The sequence below is a fragment of the Pseudoliparis swirei genome, chromosome 3 (assembly GCF_029220125.1).
Source record: "Pseudoliparis swirei isolate HS2019 ecotype Mariana Trench chromosome 3, NWPU_hadal_v1, whole genome shotgun sequence".
NCBI classification, from domain to species: domain Eukaryota; kingdom Metazoa; phylum Chordata; class Actinopteri; order Perciformes; family Liparidae; genus Pseudoliparis; species Pseudoliparis swirei.
In genome coordinates, this window is record NC_079390.1 from 10,946,948 (window position 1) to 10,970,825 (window position 23,878).

General features: G+C 42.1%; 1 protein-coding gene across 2 annotated transcripts in view; it reads right to left on the reverse strand.

Annotated features, from left to right (window-relative positions):
* The window catches only part of LOC130189654 (roundabout homolog 1-like), a 71,698-nt gene that overhangs the window by 17,790 nt on the left and 30,030 nt on the right, over positions 1-23,878 (reverse strand). For both annotated transcript variants that reach the window (XM_056408568.1, XM_056408578.1), the window contains exons 3-5: positions 4,850-5,007; positions 1,307-1,427; positions 94-232 (exon numbers count right to left, since the gene is read on the reverse strand). In XM_056408568.1, coding sequence (XP_056264543.1) covers positions 94-232; positions 1,307-1,427; positions 4,850-5,007 — 418 coding nt within the window. The remainder of the gene's footprint in view (positions 1-93; positions 233-1,306; positions 1,428-4,849; positions 5,008-23,878) is intronic.

Here is a 23,878-nt window from a genome sequence, read left to right on the forward strand (position 1 = left end):
GAACCGACACACATAAATCGTAAGATGAAAGAGAAAGTTGAAACGCGGCACTAGCATGGTAGATTAATGCATAGAGGGCTTGTTGTGCATTACCGGCCCTTAGGCAGGTCGGAGTCATCTTTCCTCCAGCGGACAGTGGGAACAGGGTCTCCTTGAACCACACAGTGGAACTCCACGCTCTCCTCTGCCAACACCACCACACTGCTGGGCCGCTTCACGAAGGTTGGCCGCTCTGTAGAGCAACGACGAACATAAATACCCATCGAATCATCACCGGCATTATGTCAAAGAGGGCTCCATATCTATCTTCCTATACGTCTTATGTTCATATATTTAGAGTTTAGATGATCTACCTTTCAATTGTACCTTCTTGTGTAGTTACAGTAACTTATCTAAATGTCACTGTCCCACGTCTAATAATGCATTTTATATCGCTTACGTTTAAATTGTGTTTCAATCAGTTTACAATAACATGCACTTGTTCAGGGAATTATAGCAACAAAATAACATCTACTTCAGAAATATTAAATTGAAAGTGAGTGCAGTCTGTCAACTATCTGTTGAGGAGCAGAAAACATTCAACATGTTTACACAACTAGGACTAAGCTCTCTTTCTTTTTTCTTGTTTAGCTCTAACTGCCAATACCGTCTGCTTCTAGGACTTCAACCAATTGCTGGAGGATTTTTTTTCCAATGAACACAAAAGAAACACACCACAAAAAGAAAGCCTAGCAAAATCTGAAAAGTTATCTACATATTGCATGATCATAGAATTTTGGATACAAATTCTGCTGAAAATCATCCGTCAGTCTCCAAAAAAAATTGTTATGCACAACCTGTAGAATAACATATTTTGACCGAGTTCTGCATTCAGCAAGAATATTCTCACAGCTTTGAATGGCTCAATGAGGCACTGTACTGTACACTTCCAACCTCAACCAAGGACATCGAACCCTGTGATACTGATAAGAGCTCTATTCTGATGGCAAATGTTGAAATGTGAAAATAAGTAGGGGGGGGGGGGAGAACTCAGGCTAGAAACAGGCTTTTGGGGGGGGCTCTTGTACTTAAAGGTTTGAGGGGTTGTCGCGTTGGATGGAGCAGCAGTAGGTTGGAGGGAAACCTCTCTAAAGCTGGCAGTCTGGACGGTAGTGCTGCATAATCAACATAATTAATGGATAGTATACCCCAAGAACAAAGACCCATGCATTGTAGACTGGCAAACTAAACAACTGTGAACATAGAGGGTACTTAGACTGTGAAGCACTGCAACAGTGGGAAATGCAACCACCAAAATGCACGTTACCTAGCACGGTGAGTTCAGCGATCTCGCTCTCCCTCTCTCCCACCATGTTGGTTCCAACACAGATGTATTTCCCTGCATCGCTCTTCCTGGTGTTGGTGACCATCAGCTTGCCACTGCGAATCTAAAAGAAAGCACAGGAGATATTTGAACAGCTGTTTTCTTATGAGGTCTTTACCATCCTAATGTGCATTGTGAGAGAGAGAAAGATAAAGAGAGAGAGAGAGAGAGGGGTACTTTCATAATTGATATGTGGTCAAAGATTGGAAATTGAATGATGAAATGTGCTAACGTTGAAGTCCTGCATGTCAGACGTGTGTGCATCTGAATGCATCTCTTTATCGAAGGAACAGAACTTTTCTGCTTTTCAAGTTGCACAGAAGGTCACCTATTATGAAATTACATAATTCATATCTAGTGCTACGTTAGCACAGAACCCTGGGAACAAAGACACCGCCTCTTTGTAGAGACCTTCCTCAGATGTTCAGTCAGCCGTCTCTGCCTTTCCCAAACTTTTTATCTCCTCTCGACTGAAATCTGCACAAACACACACGTGTCTGCACACACACACACACACCTACACACACACACACACACACACACACACACAGCTACACACACACATCAAAGAGGTGGAAGATATATGCACTCCATACTGTTTTCAGTCTTTTCATATCCTATACACCCTATGCCCCCACAGACTATGCTAGCTGTCTTCATACCTTATAGTCTGCAGCTACTCAGTGCGAGAGGTGATACCAGAGCAGCACTCAGCAGACATGATAATCTAGCGGGTTCACATGACCATCTGAAGATCCCACACCAAACACAAGGCCATTCCCTGCACCCAGACATCGGAGACCTTCTCCCAGGTATTCAATTAAACTTTCATCCTCGTTATTGTGTTTTAAGATTGCTTTTTACTCACATGAAGCAACTGAATCGCTCTATTCGCACATGCCTGCTAGAGATACACACAGCCTGGAAGAGCTGTGTTATTTATTAACAGAGGTCAGAGGTCAGAAGTCAAGGCTGTCCTACCGTGCTGCGTCCATGAAGCAGGCCGGGGACTCAGCTTCATGCGAGGCAGCACCTGGCTTGGCGAGCACTCTCCACTCACCAGCATACAGATAGAATAGATCATTAAATTGCTGCTGCAGGGATGAAACCAACAGCCTTTCAGTTATCCGTAAGCCTCCTTCAGAATAACCTTACGCCACAAACAGCTCACGCCGTACGCCATATAAATAAGAACAAAGTGTGGCCTAACTGTGGCTGACATTCTAAATGTGTTGCAAACGATGTGGTTTGAAGAAGATGATTTAACGGACTGTGCTGTGACTTGTGGTCCTGTGTACTTTTCGGACAAGAAGCCAAGCACTCGACATCACAAAGAGCAGGGGATTTTGGAACTGGTATTGGGATTTTGGAACTGGTATTGCGGATTCAGCCATTCTTGTCAGTATCCAGTGGATTTCGTTTGGATTACTGAACTCATATTAGAGTCGATGCTAAATATTTCATGAGTGACAGTATTTTATTGGACCAAATAAAAACACATGTATACATATTTACATATTATCTTTTTTTTTTGTAATGTAGTTTTGTTTTTGTGTGCCTTATTTGCACATAAAATATGAGATAATTGCTTGAACTCTAAACAGTTAAATTACATTAATAAAAGCGACATGGTATAGCGGCAAATAAAAAATAGGGTAACCTATGACATGTAGACATACAATAAAGGATTTATTTCCAATTACTTGAATGTCAATGTATAACTGTATTATTAGCTCATAATCTTTCCCACACTGTAGTGTTCCCTTTTCATTGTGTAAGCACAAACATTTTCATTACGTGCATAACCATATTAAACTGAGGTCCCTGATGTCATCCAGTTGGAACCCTGGATTAAGATATGTATGTCTTAGATTCATCGGGCATCGCTGTTGTTCCTTGATGAACCAATATCAAATTATGTGGTAAGTACCAATGCCAGTAAATGACTCCTGCATTGAAAAGATGATCTAGTGCAAACCAATGCCACGGACTAATGCTATACTTGTGTTCTGCAACTTTCTGCTGTTTGCTGTAAATACTGCTGCACTAGCAACTTTAGCAACTGATTAAAGAGAAGACCGAGAGCTTTTTATTTTCCATGGACTGACCGCTCCTCGTTTTTAGCAGCTATTACATTTCTATGAAATCCAAATGTGGTTTCTCTATCCTCCTTCTTGGACACTGAAACCTCAGCTTTAGTTTCTGCTCTGTTTCAGTGTGTTCTCTTTCTTCTTCACATAGCCTTAGATGCCCTCAAGGCCAACACATTCTAAAGGCTGCTTACGGTGAGATCTATTTATTTTATTTTATAAAAGCACTCTGCTTTTAAACAAAGTAACAATCAATGAATCAAACTCTTGCTGTGTGACATTGTCTTTCCTAAAAAACGTTTTTAAGAATTAACTTTATGTCCATATCGACATTAATAAATGATGGTCAAGGCCTCAAGTGAAACCACTCAACAGGATGAAAAGTAGCCATGAATCACTTGTGGCGGACTCCTTTGGTCTTTGTACAGTAAGTGATGTCTTTGAGTGAACTTTCACTGCAAGGAGATATTTCCATATAGAGAAGATGATTAAGGAGGACAAAGACAGGCACGCAGAAAGTACAAAGCAGAACGCAGCCTTTGTATTTCCCTCAGAGGAGCCTGACCCCCCTGGCTCTGATCCACACCTCTCCTTAAATCAGAGATAGCTGCTCTGTCCGTCACAGTCCCCCAGAGAGCCTCTACCTGTCACTCCCCACCAACATGAGCTTTGAATTTGCTCTTGTATGTCCCCGAGAGCATGCACAGACATTCAAACAAACAAATCAACAAACACACACACACACACACACACACTAAAACATGGTTATAAAGGATGGAAAAGCCTGTTTCTACTGGCCGGACCAATCATAGGCTTCTGGGCCTGAAACCAGTTGTGTGTATACAAAAACATAAAAAGACAATCACGCCACATGACAACTTAATTCAGCAGATTAATAGCACGCTGTATCTCATACGATGACACTTTCAAGTTCTGGCCTGTCGTTGTTTCGTATGTATTTTTGCCACTAGGTATACATATATATTTAAAAAAAACATCATATGCACTGCTTTCTTTTTATGGTATTTGTATGTGCCAAATAAATCTTTGGGTTTTCTTCTTCCGGGAACAGGACATGGACAGAGATAATGTAATATAGTGTTCTCATGACCACAAGGAAATTATTTTAACAATCTTGCTTTGCAATACCTCAAAGTGACAGAGGTGAGAGGTCATTTGGTCTTTAGAGTTCCTGGAAAGGGCATGTGCAGCACAATGCCTTTTAAATACCTTTTTAAATCATGTGGATGTTCCAACCAGTGATCAGTGTTTGGTTCAACAGTAAGACTTTTAAATGATTGTAAGTCATGACTAAATGTACACGTTTGTGTCAACTATTCCTTAAAAATGTCCGAAGTGTGTGTAAAAGTAAAAAAGTCAAAGTGGCATCTCTTACTGTGATGCGTTCATCTCTGTCATCTAAGTTGGCGCCGTCTTTCCTCCAGGAGATGGTGGGTTCGGGGTGCCCACGGGGTGGTTGGCACTCCAGCACTGCCGGCTCCCCCACTGCGACCATAACGTCCACTGGGTTCTGTCTGAAGTCATCGCGCAGAACTGGAAAACGCACAGAAAAGCAAAACGGTAAATAGAGCTGAAGGATGTTTGACGATGATTTCACAATGAAATTACAACATTCGCTGACGTTGTTGGTGCATCCAAGTGGGGCTGTGTTTATGATGTGAATGAGAAGACTGACTCATGTGGCATCCAGCTTTCACCCGTGGGAATTGGAAAGCTCTGGATACAGAAGTTGTGACATACTGGATGATGTTTCTTGTTTCCCTTTTTTCAGCACAAGGAAATAGTTTTATTATGTATTTATTTTATGTTATCATAATGACATAAACAAAAATAAATTATCGCCATTTCTGTAAGAGGAACAAGGCCGTATTGTCACCTAGTAAAGGCGTTCTCGAGTCATACACCACTTGAACTACTCGTTCCATTGGGAGCACAGCGACTCGTGCCCACAATACCTTGATCTTTTATAGTATAAATGTGATGTATCCTTCATTAGTTCATGCACTGTGCTATAGGAGACACAAGCTGCAAGTATCATGCGATTACTTCCTTTTTGCTGCCTGTAAAGCCACTTGTCATAATGACAGACAGTAAGAGGAGCAGAAACATTGCTATGCAGAAAGGTGAGATCCAGACGGCTCCACGAGCAGCCAGCGGGAAAAGCTACCACAGCAATTCATTATCTTTCCACAATGAGTCGCGTGCGCACAGAAATAGAGCCCGCGAACCAGGAGCAGCAGAACTGGAGACAAAGCAAACCCTCAAGCACTCCAAGAAGCTCCACAGAAAAGGGTGATTTCTGCCAGCCACAAGCGGCTCATTCCTGTCTCCACCGTGGATTGTGTATAAAGGCACAGCCTCAAGCTCTGAACAGCATGAGGACGAGCAGCGAAGGATTGTATTAAGTGTGTCAAAAAAAAGTTACTGAATAATGTCAGAGCTTTAAACTGTAGTGTGGGACTTTTATTTACAGGAATGGAATGGGGGTGTGTTAAAGAAAAAAAAGAATGAAAACAACTCTTTGTTCTCTACAACTGAGAAATATTCTGCTTCTGATGAGGTGAACAACATGTGCTAATGTAGACGCCTCTGCATGAGTGTCTGCTGTTAAGCATTCCCAGTCTTGAATTACATGGGGGGGGGGGGGGGCTCAGAACCTGAACAAGCCAAGAGAGCTGAGCCAACAAAGAGAGAGCAGTTCTCAGTCGAGCCGGGCTGGGGTGAAAAGACAGGAAACAATGAGGAAAAGGCATAATGATTCCCAGATGGCTGCAACTCGTTCACCTCTGGCTCTGGATTTGTACATGACACTGGACAAGCTGGCCTGAGACGCCTGACGGGCAATGTGGATATGGGAAAACAAATTGGGATGACCTTCTAATTGGAGGCATTCGGGCCTCCGCACTTCTTTGAGCTCCACTCTGCTGCTCTGCCCATCTGATCCCCTGAGCAGGGCTGCAACTGGATGACTGCAGTTGACTGAGCGCTGATGGGAAACAGCTGTCTGACGACCCCATCCCCCGCAACCTCCACCCCTTCGCTGCCAACACCACCGTGTCACATGATAAAAGGCATTCCTCGTGGGACACAAAAACATGGTTGAGGTTACTTCAGACAGGAAGAAAGTGAGACCATCACAAGTGTGCGTACAGTGTGTGTGTGTGTGTGTGTGTGTGTGTGTGTTGATTTTTTGACTGATACTATCTTATTAGTCCAATAGCAATCGAGTTACACATCTGTTTTTACTATCGTGTGAGGTCCACATGTCTGCATGGGATTGGAAAGCCTCGAACATTTCCCCTTTGTTAAAGATATATTTTTGCCGATAGCGCCGGAGTTAGTGTAAGGCACAAGGCAAGGAGAGATAAGGGTTAAAAGCAAAAGGAGCTTATGAAGGTTAGTCAAGAATGTTCTCATAAGTGTGCACGTGTGTCTGTGAACGGGGGAATGTTGGCCCGTTTGTGCATGTTATATACTGTTGTGCCAGGTAAGTGCACAAATAATCTGGAACATGTGCTTGTAAAACTGACTGTTTATATTCTCAGAAGGGAAAATGTATCTGGGCATTAAAGTCATAATAATAAATTATTCATACTCAAGTGAAAATCATGCAAGCATACACAATGTAACCACTTCTAAGCTATGCTAAGACTCCAGTTTCTAAACATTCCTAAATTCCATTTATTGTCCTCTTCACACAATTGTATTATATCCTGTAACATATCCTGACAAGCTACTCTCTCGGATTGATGCCGCCGACACCGCCGTCCAACCCGATATTGCTTGAGATGAGGAGTATGAGGAAAAACATGCTGGATAAATATCTGAAATGTTGCAGGCTGATTATTAAAATCAGACTGCCTGGATTTTAGGGAAATCGCTTTACACATTGCAAGAAGATTACATTTTCTCCTGTATCTCCAAATCTGCTTCAAAATATCCAACTAAATAATTTACTTAACTTCACATCTCTCACCTCTTCTCTTTTACTCTTGTATCTGTATTTTAAGGCCGTACCCTGTCTCTCTTGTTATTCTCAAATCATACTTATTCCACAGGTTGCAACCTCGTGAATTTCACAGGGTTCTGAAGCGATTCATAGCATGTACTGTAAGCTCTGGCTTCTAATGGTGGATACCACCTCGACAGCTTCTGAAGCCAGCCCCAGTTCGCCTGTTTAGCTGGAGCTTTGCACTTCTCGTCTTCTTTTCACCCCCCATCTGATCCCTCCAGATGAGAATCTCATAGCCCACTTCAAAGCATCTGCCCTTGGCCTCACTACCCTGGATCTGACAGTGTCTGGCTTGTTGTTAGTTTTCTGGAGCCTGGACCATCGCTTGAAAAGCCTCCTGCAGCCGAGCACCAGTAATCCTCTCTGCTGAGTCCAACTGGACCAAAAAGGAACACGATCCAACTCCCCCAGACAGCGGCGGCGTGGGGCACACACAGTAACCTCATCACATTGCATCACTGCATGAGGCAGCCAGAGGCACCTTTTGTCGCCACGGCCAAGCTCATATGGTCCTACATTTTTAATACTCAAAGTACTTTTATAAACTGCACATCCAGCTGGACAACTATTTTGGTGCAGCAATCATCAGCATGTCTCAAAGTCAACATCAACATTACTGCAAGGCACTGACGCTTTAATATCAGTTTTAGCTTTGCCAAAAGCAAGACAACAGCTGTGCATGCTTCTGCCTCCAACTCATATTAACGTGGAGGAATACAATTAGCAATCAACTCATATAAATGCCCGTTTAAAGGCTACTGACAGATGAGAGAAGATGAACGTACTTTGGCATTTACCACACCATTGTGATGTGTTTTAAATTGTCATGTTTTATCATTTATCAAAATCTTCATATAAAAAATTAATAACTCAAGCCGAATTGAAAGAAGAGGAAATCATTGCTGACTGGAGGAATTAAATACGAAGAATGGGACCATATTTTCACAATCAGCAAAGGTTTGAGCTTGATCAGCATAATTAGCTGCCAACTGTACAACGAACACAGTTGTCATTGTGAGAGAATTAAATGGAGGGACCCATCACTCTTTCATCAGAAAAAAATCTAATTCAGTTGAGAAGTCCTCAAAAATGCCAACATATATTCTCTTTGGTCGAAAAAAGGTTATGTATGGTTTTGTCTTTGACATTATAGGGTTAAAATAATAGTTCAACCATTAGGAAACTACTTGATTTGCTTCCTCACAGAAAGTTCAATGTCTGTGTGCTAAATATGAAGCTAGTGCCAGCAACCACTTAGCATTAGCTTCCAGTAGCATAAAGACTGCAAACAGGAGGAAGCAGCTCAACTGGCTGTGGCCAAGATAGGAAGAAATTCCACCTTCCAGCAGCTCTAAAGCTTTCCAATTAACATACAATGTGCTGTTTGTTTAATCTCTACAAAAAACAAGTTCTGGTTTTAAGGGGGGTTATGAACTACTCTTTTTCTTGGCTGGCTTTCTGGAGTTTCTGCAGTATTTGGCAACCTCACGGTGATGACAAGACTCACACGATTCCCAAAATGTCAAACTATTCCTTCAACCATAACAAAATATAGTAAAGATGTCTACCACATGTACCAGAAGCTTCATGTTTTGTTTTTTAAGTTAAATGAAAAACAACCCCACAAAATTTTAAAATTAAACAAGGAACTATTTGGTTTGTCTGATTGATTGTCATTTAGTTGACACTTTATTTTACTTCTCAATCCATTGGAACCACATGCATTATTATCAAGTTACTTATTGGAGGACTCCTCTACTGAGCACCGAAGGGAGAAAAATGTAAGTTTGATGTAATGCTCCCTAGAAAATACTATATCTCTTAAAATGACTGCTTATACATATATTTTCGCTACAGTGACTACTTTTTTTTATTTCATCAGACGAAAATGGAAAAAAGGCAGAGGCTGAAATTATGGCTCTTCCTCTGTTCCGTGGCACTCTGGACTGAGACCGCAATAAAACACATTACAAATAATAAGTACAAATAAGTACTGGCATATATTACAATGTCCTGAAGTCTCAATGTGTCTCAGTGCTTAAAAAACAAACATTCCTTTTAGTTTAAATACAAAAAAGACTTCTTTGACTAAAATACCCAAGAGCACTGACTTAAAAAATCTACTAAATACCCAAAGCTAGTCTTAAAAGTATAATTATCATGCAACCCTAGCATATATGAAATCCTTGACTTGAATTATCACCATCTATCTGCTGACCTTTCCCTACACCCTCCCTCTCTGCTACTCCCCCCCCCCCCCCCCCACCCACCTTCTCCACCTCCATCACCTCCTACTTTTCTTCTGCTCGCTGCTCTTGCAGGGCTGTAGTCTAGAGAGACAGAAAGCTGCAGGAGAAACAGCTGCTCCACAAAAAAAAAATGCACGGCTCTGGTAATGTAGCTGGTCAGATGGAGAGAAAAAAGAAACACATTCATGCAGGCTTACAAAGGAGGTCCAGTGGGCCCTGTGCCCGCCTGCAAGCACACACCAGTGCCAATATCTTAATATGAACTGCAACCAAGCAAATCCAATAAAAAAAAGAGGGTCCTGCACATAGAAATTAAAATACACGCATTAGCTCAGTCTCATAACTATGCCACACGAGACTTGTGGAATACACACTTGCTACCCAGAAGCCACCGCACACTGCTTATAAAGCAAACAGAGAATCCTTGCCTGTCCTCCCTAAGCACCCATATTTGAATTTTATTTTCTGCACAGAAATCATTACTCACAAAAGCCCCAGGGCAAACAGTTTTTTGCATTTAGAGCCATGAATCTATCTTATGTTTGGCGAGCTAATTAACTCAACATAGGGGCTCACTTACCGGGATAAAGGTGCCAGTTATAATATTTTTTGGGCCAGATTTTACACTTTAACTCTTGCTCTTTTCGACTCAAAGAGCCTTACTCCCGTATACAGCTCACAACCATGGCATTAGTTTCATACACATCTTTATGTAAGTTGTGTTAGGAATGCTGACCCACAGTTGACCTGCTCCAAGTTACTGGATGGTTTAGTTTTTAGTTTTGTCCTTATGTATTAACAGTCTTGTGCTTTAATCTTACCTTTTTGGTCTCTTTACTAAGTCTAGTAAGTATTTATTTAATTGTTCTGTTTTGCACTATTAAAAAACAGATAAGGGAGAGGAAAGTCCTATAAAATGATACATATGCAATGGACGTACAGCGTATTAGGATGCACTGAAGTCTGACAGGTTTTATAGGTACAGTGATGCCGTGTGAGTGTGCGTGTAAGGATGGTTGCACCAGTTCATCAGTTCTTGGATGTTCTGACACTCTAATCCCGTTGATGTACGTGCGGAACGTATCACTCGTGAGGAGCAGACATTAAAACCAGCTAAAAGGATTGTGTAACCTCCATTTTAATCTCCTCCACTCATCCTGTCCCTCTGTAAGAATGAAGACAGCAGAAAGAAGAAGAAAAAAGTCTTGCTGAGAATCAGTGGAGGTCAGATACAGAAAGACAGACAGACATGAAGCAGATCAGGATAATTAGTGAAGTGGCAGAAGAAGGGAAACAGCTCTCGTGTGGAAATTGTCAGTTCATAACAAAAGTGCAAAAGGCTGACTCAGAGTTCCTGTTGTTGCCTAAATGGTCTTGATTGTATTTATGCCAATAAAGCCAAACACTACATCAGTTCTCAGGATGATGACCGGGTTTCTATTATGACTAGATTCAACACAGGTGGTGCCTTTGTGTACATGCTGGTACAGTATGAAACACACCCAATATCAAACACTGAATCCTTTGTGAATTAAAATATAGAGATAAATACAGTTGTACAGACATTACGTTGTGTTTGGTTTTAGGACTTAGGAGCCAGAGTGCTGCAGACATGTTTATGAGCTGTTGAGAGTTTCATCAACTTAAAGGCTTCGTGAGATGTTGAGAAGAAAATATAGGCCGACAAGTTGTTACACATGTTCAGAGAAACAGACACACACATATGCTCTTTTGTTTATAGGATGTACGGTGTTTTTATTGAAAACATTCCCACACATAACATATGCTCATTTACTCAACGGAAAACACCATAATTCAAGGCCGCTCTGCCAGTGAAGCTTTGACATTCAGACCAAACATTACATTACAATGGCCACAACATCTGTTGATCAAACTGTCATTTTTAAAATAGCAAATACCTTACTGGTACTGAAGTGCATTGTTGTATAGTAAGGCAAAGCGTAGCTGTAGTTTGGTATACAGGTTTTAATGGCCATTATTCAACATTGTTGTCGCCTTCTGCATAGAGGCTCAGCGCTCTACCACTGCAGGTCATGATTAAACTGTTTATGGTAAACAGTACAGGGATCAGATCCAACTGTGCTTACATTTGAAAAGAGTGTTGAACGTCATCCTGCCAATCAAATTAAGCCAAATATTACTTCTGCAAATATCACAAATCCATTTAAAATCTCTTTCGATACCAGAAAGAATCTTTAACAAATAACAATTAACCAATTTATAATGTTTACAGTATTACCAATACGTCATCTATGAAAAGAAAACTGAGGCTACAACTGAACAACTGCAGTTTGGAAAAACGTTGCCCAGTCTGATGAGTCTCGATTTCTGGTGCATTCAGATCAAATTTGGCTTAAATAACATGAAAGCACGAATCCATCCTGCCTTGTATCAACGGTTCAGGCTGATAGTGGTAGTTTAATGTGTAGGGGGTATTTTCTTGACACACTTTGGGCCCCAGCCAAAGTACAAATTGAAAATTGAGTATTGTTGTTGACCAAGTTCATCCCTTTATGACCACAGTGTACCCATCTTCTGATGGCTACTTTCAGCAGGATAAGCTCAACTAATCTCAGACTACTTTCTTGAACATGACAATGAGTTCACTCCTCAAATGGCCTTCAGAGTCACTCCAATCAACCACCTTTGGGCTCTATTGGTATCAAATATGATGAATGGGTAGGATTGATCCATGCTTATGCCTAATGTTGGGGGTTTATGCAAGTGTACATGTTATATAATTGCTCCTACCTAAATTATGGTATGGCATCTCAACTATCTAATATCTAATATTAATTCTGCAACAATAACTACAACGACCTGTATGTCACTGGAGCAGATGGAATAAACCCACAGGGCACTAGTTACAATTGGTGCACTGTCTTTTTATGGGAATACTTTGCAATAAAGGTTCAGCTCTAAATATATATGTGTAATATTATTTTTGTTATTATTATATTTTGGGTGACTATAGGTCAGTGGTAAGCAGATACATCAGAGAGACACTTAACCCTGAATTGCTCCCCATAGCTGTTTCTACGGTGTATAATAGATTGTAAGTCGCTTTGGATAAAAGCGCCAAATAAATTAAATGTAATGTATTTCTTCTATATCAACTTAGTACAGAAAACCAGGAAAATCAATAAAAATGCTGATCACTTAGGTAAATTAATTTTCCTCAGGCTTCCCTATTACATTAAACAAAGCTTCTATTAACCACAATAAATTAATAAACAAAAAAAAGACGTCCGCTTGGTCCATCATATCAGTGTAAATGCATTCAAGTCTCTCCTGCCTCGGGCACATAATGCATGTGGAAGGTTCTCTGAAATATGTTAGCAGAATAAGCTATCAACGTGCCAGCCGTTGTGTATTCTATTCTAAACTTGTATTTGCCTGACTGAGCGCTCCTTGAGGTCTAAATGAAATGTTTACATGGTGGTGGGTGGTGTCTGTTACTTTGAAAGTGGCCTGTACACCATTAGCTCTTAAACCAATGGCGTCATACATTTATATCACCGCCTCAGCTAAACAGTGTTAACTGCATGTTGTATAACTAAAGTCATCAAGCATGTCCTTTACTTTAAGCACCTGTCGCAAGCTTTTTTTTTCTTCTTTTTTTAAATGACAAAATGCTCCAGTCACAAAGAAACTGTCCTTCAGTTATTTCAAACAAAACCGGAATCCCTTCTGGTTTGAGTGATTCGAGGAGGTTAAAGAGCAAATGACTGAGAATTCTGGGTGGAGGACACTAATGAGCGACAGGCAAGGGGGACACATGGAGGTGTACGACAGGGTGCTGACAGTTAGCAAGCTGATATGACGTTAGCGTTGAGGCAATACCTGGGGATTGTTGAACTCAAAGCACAATGACCTACATACTGAGATCTGTACTAACAATACCTCCCCGTGGGGACCTGACCTCCCGCAATGAGGTGGCTTATTGTCTGGTCCTGTGGCCCACAAGCATTGCTTTATTACATTAAAGGCCAGGTGCAAGTGTGAAGCAATGCATCGGCTGGGTTACGATGGAACCTCTCAAAAACAGCCACAGCAAACAACACCTGAAGAAACGCGGTGAGTATTGGGAAATTATACAGAACCAAATCAAGTCCTCTACTTCTGAATAATGGAGCGAGCTAGAGGCAGTAGAAACGTGGCCCTTTCTCTCCGGGGCAAGAGTTGTTTGCATGAAAGCAGCGAAAAGCCACACACACACTCACACACACATACATACCACCCTTTAACCCTCTCATTAGTCCAATCCTGCAAGAGAAGAGTAAATTGTCATGAATAAATCCACTTAGAAGCCAGTGAATGAAAGACTTTCACTTTGAGATGGTTGCATTACCATTTCAATAAGCGTGCCACGCTACAAAACATTGCCAGTGTTTGACAGAGTAATTAATTGGGAACATTAAAGAGTAGATAAAGTATGGTAAGTTTTAAGTGCATGTGTGTGTGTGTCAATACATCTTTTGGCATGGAGAAAAAAAGGAACACTGTGAGATTTTTCCACTAATAAGGCCTCTGAATGCCCCTTTAAGGAGTGAGAATGTTGGGGGGGGAAATAGTTTGCGGGCTTTGTTAGACAAAACCAAAGAACTGGAAAGCAGACAGCAGTCAGACCTTGAGACAAATGTATTCCAGTTTACTGGCCCAGGGAAACCTTTGTTTGAGCAGGATGACCTTAGCTCTAGTGTTTGGAGAATCTCCTTGGGCTGAGTTCTAAATAAGCACCTTCTATGAACTGTACACAAAGAGCAAAGAGGGACAAACTCTGGGGTATTTGCAATTACACACTGCAGACATGGCATAAATCTGAAGCTTAGTGGGCTCCTCTTTGTTTAAATATACCCTAACTCCTACCTGGCCTTTGTTTGTGAAAGATGACAAAGTGGGTAGAGGTAGAAATATTAAACACGCAAAACCCAGGAGAAATGCTCCACGGGAGGAGTGCACCCGGGTCACAAAGAGAGGCAATGGGAGTGGAGGAGGAGGAGGAGGAGGAAGAGGAAAAGCTGGAGGTGGGGAGGGCGATGCATTGTAACAAAGAGAAAAGTGAGCAAGACAAAGACATACAAGTAGAAGTAGAAATACAGACACAAAGAAACAAAGAGCTCCGGTGAATGCAACACTGAGCGAGACAACTCAACAGTCACTGCAATGTAGACTGTTTTTGCTTTACGGAGAGGAGAGGTGCCAAAATCGGCAAAGTTATGTCCCCACAAACCCAGACATACAAATCCCACAGCACACACACACAGTTACAGCTATGTTTCGCATCCTAATGTACCCCGAGGTGCCCTGGTCCTTCCCCTGTCATCAATCTGAGAGACAATGCCAGGCCCAGGAGAGAAATGATAGGTGTGTAAGGTTCTCCAGTGTGACAGAAAAAAAATTAAATACAATTCAAGACAGAGATAGCAAGAATCATGGGCTGTTTTCACACAAATATCTGGGATTATGGCATCGTATTCCAAGCTATATTCTTGTGATTGACAGGCATACAGTCTGCAGTGAGATACACAACATTACACCACAATGCCTTTCGCCAACCAGGGGAAATTACATTATTGTGATGGCGAAAAGATGCTGACAGTGCAGGTGCAGATTGCAGAATCACATGGTTCCAAGGCATATATAGAAGCTGTATTTGACACATTATTTCCCTCCCCCCCCCCTCCCCCACCCGGATGGGTATGTGAAGAGATGCAGGATAGAGGTATAAAAGAAATAAAAAACTATTGAGAGATTGTCTGATTTAGAACGGAATGGTGCTTCATGTCAGGTGTTTGGTACTGATAATATGCGGGCGGGGGTAGATGTGGTAAGCACAGCACCACCACGCGACTACAACTCCAGAGCAGATGGCGTGAAACAACCACGGTTCTCAATCATTTCTCATCCTCCAAGACGGCTTCCAGAAATACATTCTGAGCTTGAAGCAAACATATTCATGTGTGCAACATGTATAACTTCAGGCGGATTTCAGAAATGAGATAATTGATCATATGCAAAGACACATGGATACAAACGCTTATGTGCTATCCAAAACAGCCTTGAAACAGTAGTGTTTGGCACTTATAGCCCCTTCAAGTTCTCGAGATGCTAAAGACGGGAGATTTAGAGTCGGACCGGTATAGAAGTTGAGTATAACGACAAGCTTGTTTGGTTTGGACCGAGCTGCACCAGGGAGAAATGAGCGGAGAGGGAAATGAATGAGGGGTGAAAGATGAAACTTTAATTATCCCTCTGGGGAAATCGGGTCATTGCAGCAGCCTGGCGAAGGGTGTAGATAAGAACAGAACAAATGCAGGCTGTTGGAGATAACCCAAGTAATTAAAACAAGGTAAACATATTACGGAGTATTCCCCAGATAGATACATGCTGCGAAAGTGTTTTATTAACAAATGAACATGTTAGATATGCGTGTCAAATAAATGAAAATGGCAGATGGCAGTATTTAGAAGGTAAAACACAAACACACACACAAGTGTGCATTGTGAGATTTTTAAATGATTAAAAAGACATTGCAGATGGAGCAAACACTGCAGACGAAGGGAAGCAGAGAGTAAAGACAGATTGAGCAGAGGAGGGAGTGAGACAGGGAGGATTGTGCTGAAGCAGTCCCCAGCCCCTTTAATTGGTCGGAAACAAGAGGTCTCCGAATAAACGCCCGCCACAAGAGAGAGCCGGGCTCATTTTTCCTCCTTCTTTTCTCCCGGGTAGTTTAACTGAAGCGAACTCTCAGTCGTGTGTTCCCCCTCGAAGCTCTTCCGCCTCCTCCTTTCTGCACTTCCCCTTCACTCGTCACCAGCCCCAGCCCTCTGTCCCTGTATCCTCTTCTGTGTATCTGTCTGTTGCTGGGACGACAAACTAAACACATTCTCAAGATTTCCAAATATAACAACAAACTGCTCTCTAGAATCCCTCATGTCTGCACATACTTCACTTCCCCCCCATCTCTCCATTTATTTTCTCTCACTGACGACTCGCAATATATTTCTGCCTTTCGGTCTTCTCTCTAATTATCTCACGGAGGATGAGGTAGCCCGTACCATCCCCCACACCTCTACAGCCCGGCTAGCAAGAGACCCTGATGAATAATTTTACGTTTCTCTAGCCTTCCCTTTCGCTCGTCCTCAAATTGATTATTGTAAAGAAAGCACAGCTAAAAGAGCAGCACACTGGGTAATTTGTCTCTCTGACGAGGATAGTTCATGGATAGGTATGGGGGAGGGGAAAGCAGAGGGCTCGAAATGATATGCAAAGGAAGAGAGAAAAACGTGATTATACGAAGAGAACAAATATGATATTGGATGCTTCACCCGGTCTCATCTCTGATAGCTCATTCCGTTTGATGTGCTGGTCGGAGGCACAATTGGGCAGACTTCATATTTGCATTTGAAAATGTTCCCAGAAAAGTGAGCAAAGTGACGGACATCCCTGAAGGAGCATCTGTAATTACATGAAGCACATTTGGAAAATAAAAGCTAATACTTTGTTATCCTCTGTCTCCATCCCCTCGGTGTTACTCTGCAAATCCCTACCACAAACACTGCCGCAGCCCTGTGGCTACAAACATTCATCAGTCGATGTTTGATTTTGCGTAAATACGGCCGACTGATAGCGCCAGCCGCCAGGTGTTTCCAATCTCCTTGACATTGACACTCCCATTGGTTGGCGTGCGAGGCTCCCGTGATGACAGGGGTGGAGGGTGTCATTTGGGCACCACAGGAGAGATCACTAAGTGTACAGACACCCTGCCTTATCATTAGCGTGAAGTATGCCGTGAATACACTCCATGGAAATGAATGCACCTATCCTGACTTGGCAACATTACGTGACTCACCTGACTGAATGGGATTTAATTAGGAGGCAAAGATGAATTCAAGGGTGTGCGTCATTGCTCATTTTGGTTGAGGTGAGTGTGCGCCTGAGTATTTTTAAGTGACATTTGGCATTCTTGTCGGCTCCAACAGGCAGCGTTGATGCTCCACCAGTGCAAAGTAAGCTAAATCAGACCCCCACCGGCTCTCTACTCTTTTTCTCCTGCATGTACAGTACAGAACTGCACGCCCCTTATCACTTTTCATTCTCCCTTGTGTTTTCTTGTCTTCCAACTTCAAACCCTGCTTACTCTCATCTCCTTTCTTTCCTCGAAGCCATCGCTCCATCTCTCAGGGCTTTGCTCCTCCCCATCTCCTTTTTTATTCTCTCCTGCTTCAAACTTGCTTTTAAGTCTTTCAGCTATGCTAGATTTTCCTCACTGATTTCTGGGCCCACATGCTTTCCTCTCCTCTTCCTCCCAGTCCTGTTGTGCATTCTCCACCCCCAACCCCTCAACCCCTCTTAATGGATCCCATGTCAGCAGAATACCAGAGTAAACCACACAACTGCACTGTGGCTGCATGGCTGTCTTTGCCTCAACGTTGCTCTCTTCTATGTCGAAAAACAAAAACTGCTGGCTGAACATTACAGTAAAATGTGTCCAATGATATTCTACTCACTTCATAAAGCTGTCACAAATAAAAAATATTGGAGGTGCACATTTGTTTGTAAAGTGTGAAACACACGTTGGTCACTGATTACCTGAGAGATTCTACTTTTGTTTGTTCCTTTATTGAAAGAAGATTTGAACTCATATTTGATGTGTTGCATTGCTTCTATATTGTTTATTTTTTTATGTTGCTGACGTTTCCATTTCCTTTGCCCATGTAGCCATCGAAGCTATCACACAACATGAAAAGTACTCACTTCTTCTAGGTTACTGCTGCTGTGGCTTCTGGTAAACTCAGCACTTATGAAAAGATCCCCCCCCCCCCTCCATTTTGTGTCACAACTTGTATCCCTGAGGAAATTATCGGGAAATGTGCCTAACAAACACTCCTGTCTCGTATAAATGAGGGTTATATTATATTAAATTGCAACAGAAAGTATGTTTTGTTTGAAACCGGATTGTATTTTTCATCAACATAATGAGAAAAAATGTTAATTAACGTACAGATATGCTGAGGTGCAAAATGTTGTTAATATAGTTAAACTGTTCACTAACAACATAAAATATCCGCTCCTGCAATACAAACTTTGCTTATTAAGCGCTATTAAACTTAATGGTTATGTTTGGGCAACTCAAAGCACTTGCTTAAGGTTAAGGTCAAACTCTGGTTTAGGTCAAATATGGAAAAAGCCAACAGTAACATCAAACTGAAGCTACAATAATGTCCTAACAATAACCAAAGTGTAACCACATGCAAGACATATGTGTTCAGTTAATGTCAGTGTCACTTTATTTGTGTGTGTGTCCCTGCTGTGGCACAATGACTCAGCATTCTGATACACAAAGGGCTACAGCGTTTAAAAAAGATACAAAGGATGCCCTTAAATGAGGAGCTTGTTTCCCTTTATGTCTTCAGAATTTCTTCACAATCTTCATGTTAATGTATGATTTTCAATTAGCTGTGTTTGAGACACCTCATGCTAAGAGGCTGAAATGCATGCTGGGAATGAACCATTACCGTTTGCCAATAAACTTATATTTCAAGAACCATGTGCTCTGGTCGCGAACTGAACTAAGGTTCATCAAAAAGATATACAACATAACAAACGACATAATGTGCACTAATACAAGACTGCAAATTATAATTTGTCAAATCAATGGAAAATAAGTGCCCTGATTCTCTGTTTGAAACAATGTCATTGTTCTTGTCTTTCAGGATGCGCTTTCCAAGCTTCATGTAGCTCTTCTATGAAGCCACAAACTTAACTAGTAGTATGTATAGTTTTTTTCCAAAGGTACATCTCTTTGCTTTGTTCCCTCCTTTGTAGGGAGCCAGTCGTGGTGTGTTCAGGGGGCGACAGCAGACTCACGGGGACACGTGTGACAGACGACCCGATAAGGTACTGACCGGGATCAACTCTCACTTCCCTGCCTGGCTCTGCACTTCACAGGTACACGGCATCCCCGGCAAGGCTAGGCAGTGACAAATGGACCCAATTTACGTTTATTTATCTCTCTGTTGTGTGGACCAGAGAACACATGCTGGTCTGCCCACCCCCCATAAATCTTTATCCTGTTAACACAACACCAATAAACCGACACATTAGCCCTCCCAAGCAGGAGACTAATCAAGCATACCGGTACACAATCCGCACAGAAAATCAGTTTGCTGTGAAACAAACAACAAACGGACAATTATAATAAAGTCACTGCAGCCAGGGGACCTCACTCATCCATATCTGCACCTGCAAATAGTAAACAATGATTAGAAAAATTGAATAAAAAAACAATTCTGGAAAGCCAAATGGAAAGGATGCACCCGGGAGAATAAATCTAGGGCTAAAGCCGCGACTTAGGACACAATAATACGTTTCTGCTGTGGAGATGGAAGGGGCCGGTGGAAAGTCACAGGGGGGGATGGGGTTAGGGGTGAGTGAAGGCACACATTTATACTGCTTAGATTTGATAAGGCCTGGAAATTGCTGAGTGAGGCACCCACTTCTTGAGAGACAAGCAGCCGGAGAGTCTTTCTCAGTGACTCCAGCAGGGTTGGCCCCGTGGGGAGGCCTTGCATGCTTCCCCTCTTACACTTACATCTTCATCATCGGCAGCCAATCTGACCGTCCCATCGACACACACTAAACTAGATTTAATATTTCTGTCTCAGCAGGCCAGCTCACTCCCTCTTGCTACAGCGCAGCCTCAATCACACCCGCTTCTCTATTACTGACATTAACAAGCACCCTAGTGAACTACCCCCACCGGTTTTGTCATATTACCTGGCAGAACACCAACAGTTTTTTGTTTTTGCGCCGTGCCAAGCAGCCAGTCGTGTGAACAGTTGAGCCGCTGGATTTAATTAGTGCTGCGCCCATATGGATTAGCAAAGAGACAGGCACATGCACACGCGGAAAGTATGTCACATTCCCACCTGATCAACTCTTAACATTGCCGTTGGTGGCAGGCACACACAGATGCACATGTGAATACACACACCAGAGGGAAAGGGGGGGGGGGGGGGTGCGTAGATTTGTAATCAGGGGATTCCTTTGCAGCAGATTTAATTGGTTTTAGCAGCAGTGCAATGAAAACGTTGAGGTTGGCTTGTTGCACTATGTGGACAGAGACAGCTGCTCGGATGGGCGGGAGGTAGGAGGGAGGGAAGTGAACATACTGCTAAATGGATTATTTTAAATATCAGTGAGGTTAATAAACAACATACTGTCGCCCCCGACATAAGAGAAATGCAGATGGGAGGAAGGACACGTAAAATACTTGGCTCATACTGTGTGGAAATTAACTTTGCGAGTGAATCACTTTTTACATCATACTATTCTTGGACACCGCATTGTAGAAAAATGTGGTTTATTAGCGGGACACCCTTGAGATTTGAATAGAGTACACAAGTGAGCACATGACAGATGGTTTTAGCCTTTTTTTATTCAACAAGCCGACTATCTGACAGTCAAACTTGCACACTGGGTATGCTAACTAGAATTATTAGTATCACCTAGAATGATCACCTCATGGGTGTATGTCTGAGTGAAACAGTCAAACCAAAATGTCATCAAAATGTCTCATCAGATCCTCCTTGAGTCCAAGTGGACGTATGTGCAAATCACAGCTCACAATTGATCTGCTGAAACATGGACAGTTATGTCTCAGTGCCACAAGTGCAAAGCAAGGAAGAGAAAGCTATTTTTCAAGATGTTTTTTAAAAATAGTTTCCTTATTACAACATTCTCTTCCACATAAAAGGAGTGAGTATATGGAGTAAAGGATAGGTCTCTTTCACCAAATCAATACGACTCAATATGGTATTTGCGCAATGATTTCCTCTATTAAAGTGTCTCTTTGTCATCTTAAGGCCAGCCCAGAGGTCAAATCATGCACTTCTCTAGGAATTAGTTTCACTGATTGATCGACAATACTCTCCACACACAAGCCTAATGGACTCATCAATGACCTGCTCTGGCAGGTCATTGATGAGCGTGAAAAGACCTGTAATAGGTTAAAAGAGTTTAGTTAGTCTTTATTCTTATGAAAGCTCTTTAAACTGAAATGTGGTATTTACTTTCAGCTGTGCAAACAGTGAATAATACGTAGCGCTATATATGACATAATGTGATGGTGGTTAAGGCATTTTGTGTAGTTAAGCTCTGTATGAATAATGGCGTAATCCACTGCAATTATGGATAGATATCTTATAATTAGCTCACTGTAATCCCTCCAGCTGTCTTCCTCTTTGTAGACTCAGCACTGTCTGGATCCAAATAGGAAGAAATGGGAAAGAGGGCAGTTAGGGATAGACTAACCTTTCTTTCTGGGAAGTGATTGCTGGCATTGTGGGCTCAAATGAAATGTTGTCCTTCATAGTCTGTGGAGAGAGAGTTTCTTTTGTGTCTCCCGAGGCACGGAGAAAACACAAATTACGTGAAGACGAGAGATACACGGTTGACTCAAGGTTATTGGTAATTATCATTTCCGCTTCTGTCAGTAGTGCCACACCACAACCACAATATACCAAGGTGTTCTTTCTATTCATGGGTTGACTTCCACTTTCTTAATTTCAATTCACTCTCTCACACGGCAGCATGTGTCCAAATGAATTGGTTTGTTGAACACCGTTTTTTAACGCGCTGTTTGGTACATATATGCAGCTGCACGGGGGTTTGAATGAAAAGCAGGAGGTCAACGTACGTTCGCGGTAGACTCAGAGTAATTTACGAGGAGAAAACAGCGATATTTACTAGGACCGAAACCCTTGATTGGGCCCAGTAGGTGTCTCTGCTCAAGGTAGCCCACTTTTAAAAGCATCCATCGAAGCGTACTGAATAACATGCATGGGCTGTTAAAGTCCCAGTGTTTGTGAGCTTGTCGTTCTTTTCAGGAACCAAATGGGATTGACGGGGAGGGCTATTAAACATGGCAGCCTGTGTACACTGTAAACAACGTACAGCACATTCCCTGCTGCGTGTTCATGGGAGTGTGACGCTTCATGCATTTCTACCTCCCTCAAGCAATTTGGAACGGGAGTCATCTAGCTGTGCTGCTGCTCCTCACTGCACAAACAGGAAGGAGTGCTATCTGTTACTGTGTTGTGTCTATTCCTACTACATAGATGTGGATACAATAGGGGTTTCATTTTTGCAAAAAGAACTTCAACAACCACCCTTGTCTGTTTTTGTTCTTTAAAAAGCCAAAACCTTTTTCTCTCTTGGTGTCAGTTAGATTGTCTTGGTTTTATTTGGCCAGGTTCTGAGATAACTGACTCTACCCCAACACAATGAAGGGGGATGGAGTTGTATAATGCTCTTTGCTTTGGACAATAAAACTAACTATAACTACTACTACTATGGATAATCAACCAACATACCCGTGAACAGTTTTCAATGGAAGTGTTGGACTTTTTTTGTGCCTTGAGTATCTTGTAAAGCGCTATACACATACAATTAAAACTAGTACCAGAACCCTGTTTCTGTATATAAACGTCTTCATTGAACCTGTCTTTGTACTGTCGCCCTCCAAAATGGTGCCGTTACAGTCCGGTTTACCAAAAATACACAAAACGTTAAAAATTCTGGTAACCCCACAAACTGAATGTCCTTCACGTATATTGAATTGGAGAGGAGAAACAAATCCCAGAGAGAGATATTTCAAAAAGTGGATGTGATTTGAATCAACTGACCATTTGATTTATCTGGTTGAAAAGGATAAAAGAGCAGTTGAAAAACTCCTTTTGACCTGAAAACACACAATTCAATTACAGCGGGAGCTAAAACTAGGAGCGTTTGTGGCCAGTGGAGTCAAAGGGCTAATGAAGCAGACAGGTTTTCATTCCTATCTGTAAACTAATGATGGATACTCTCATCCTTTGCCCTTTCCCCCATTTCTTCCTCTCTATCCCTCCCCATTATCCAACCCTACCTCCATCCCCCATGGCAACACTATCCGCTCTATTACAGAACCTCTAGAGATATCTGCCTTCTCAGCATGCAGCGGAGCTAGAGACGGTGAAACAGATACACACACACACATACACACACACACATACACAGAGGCCTGAGATAATCAATGCCAACAGAGCCCCAGCAGATAGCGAGAGAGAGTGGAAAGGGA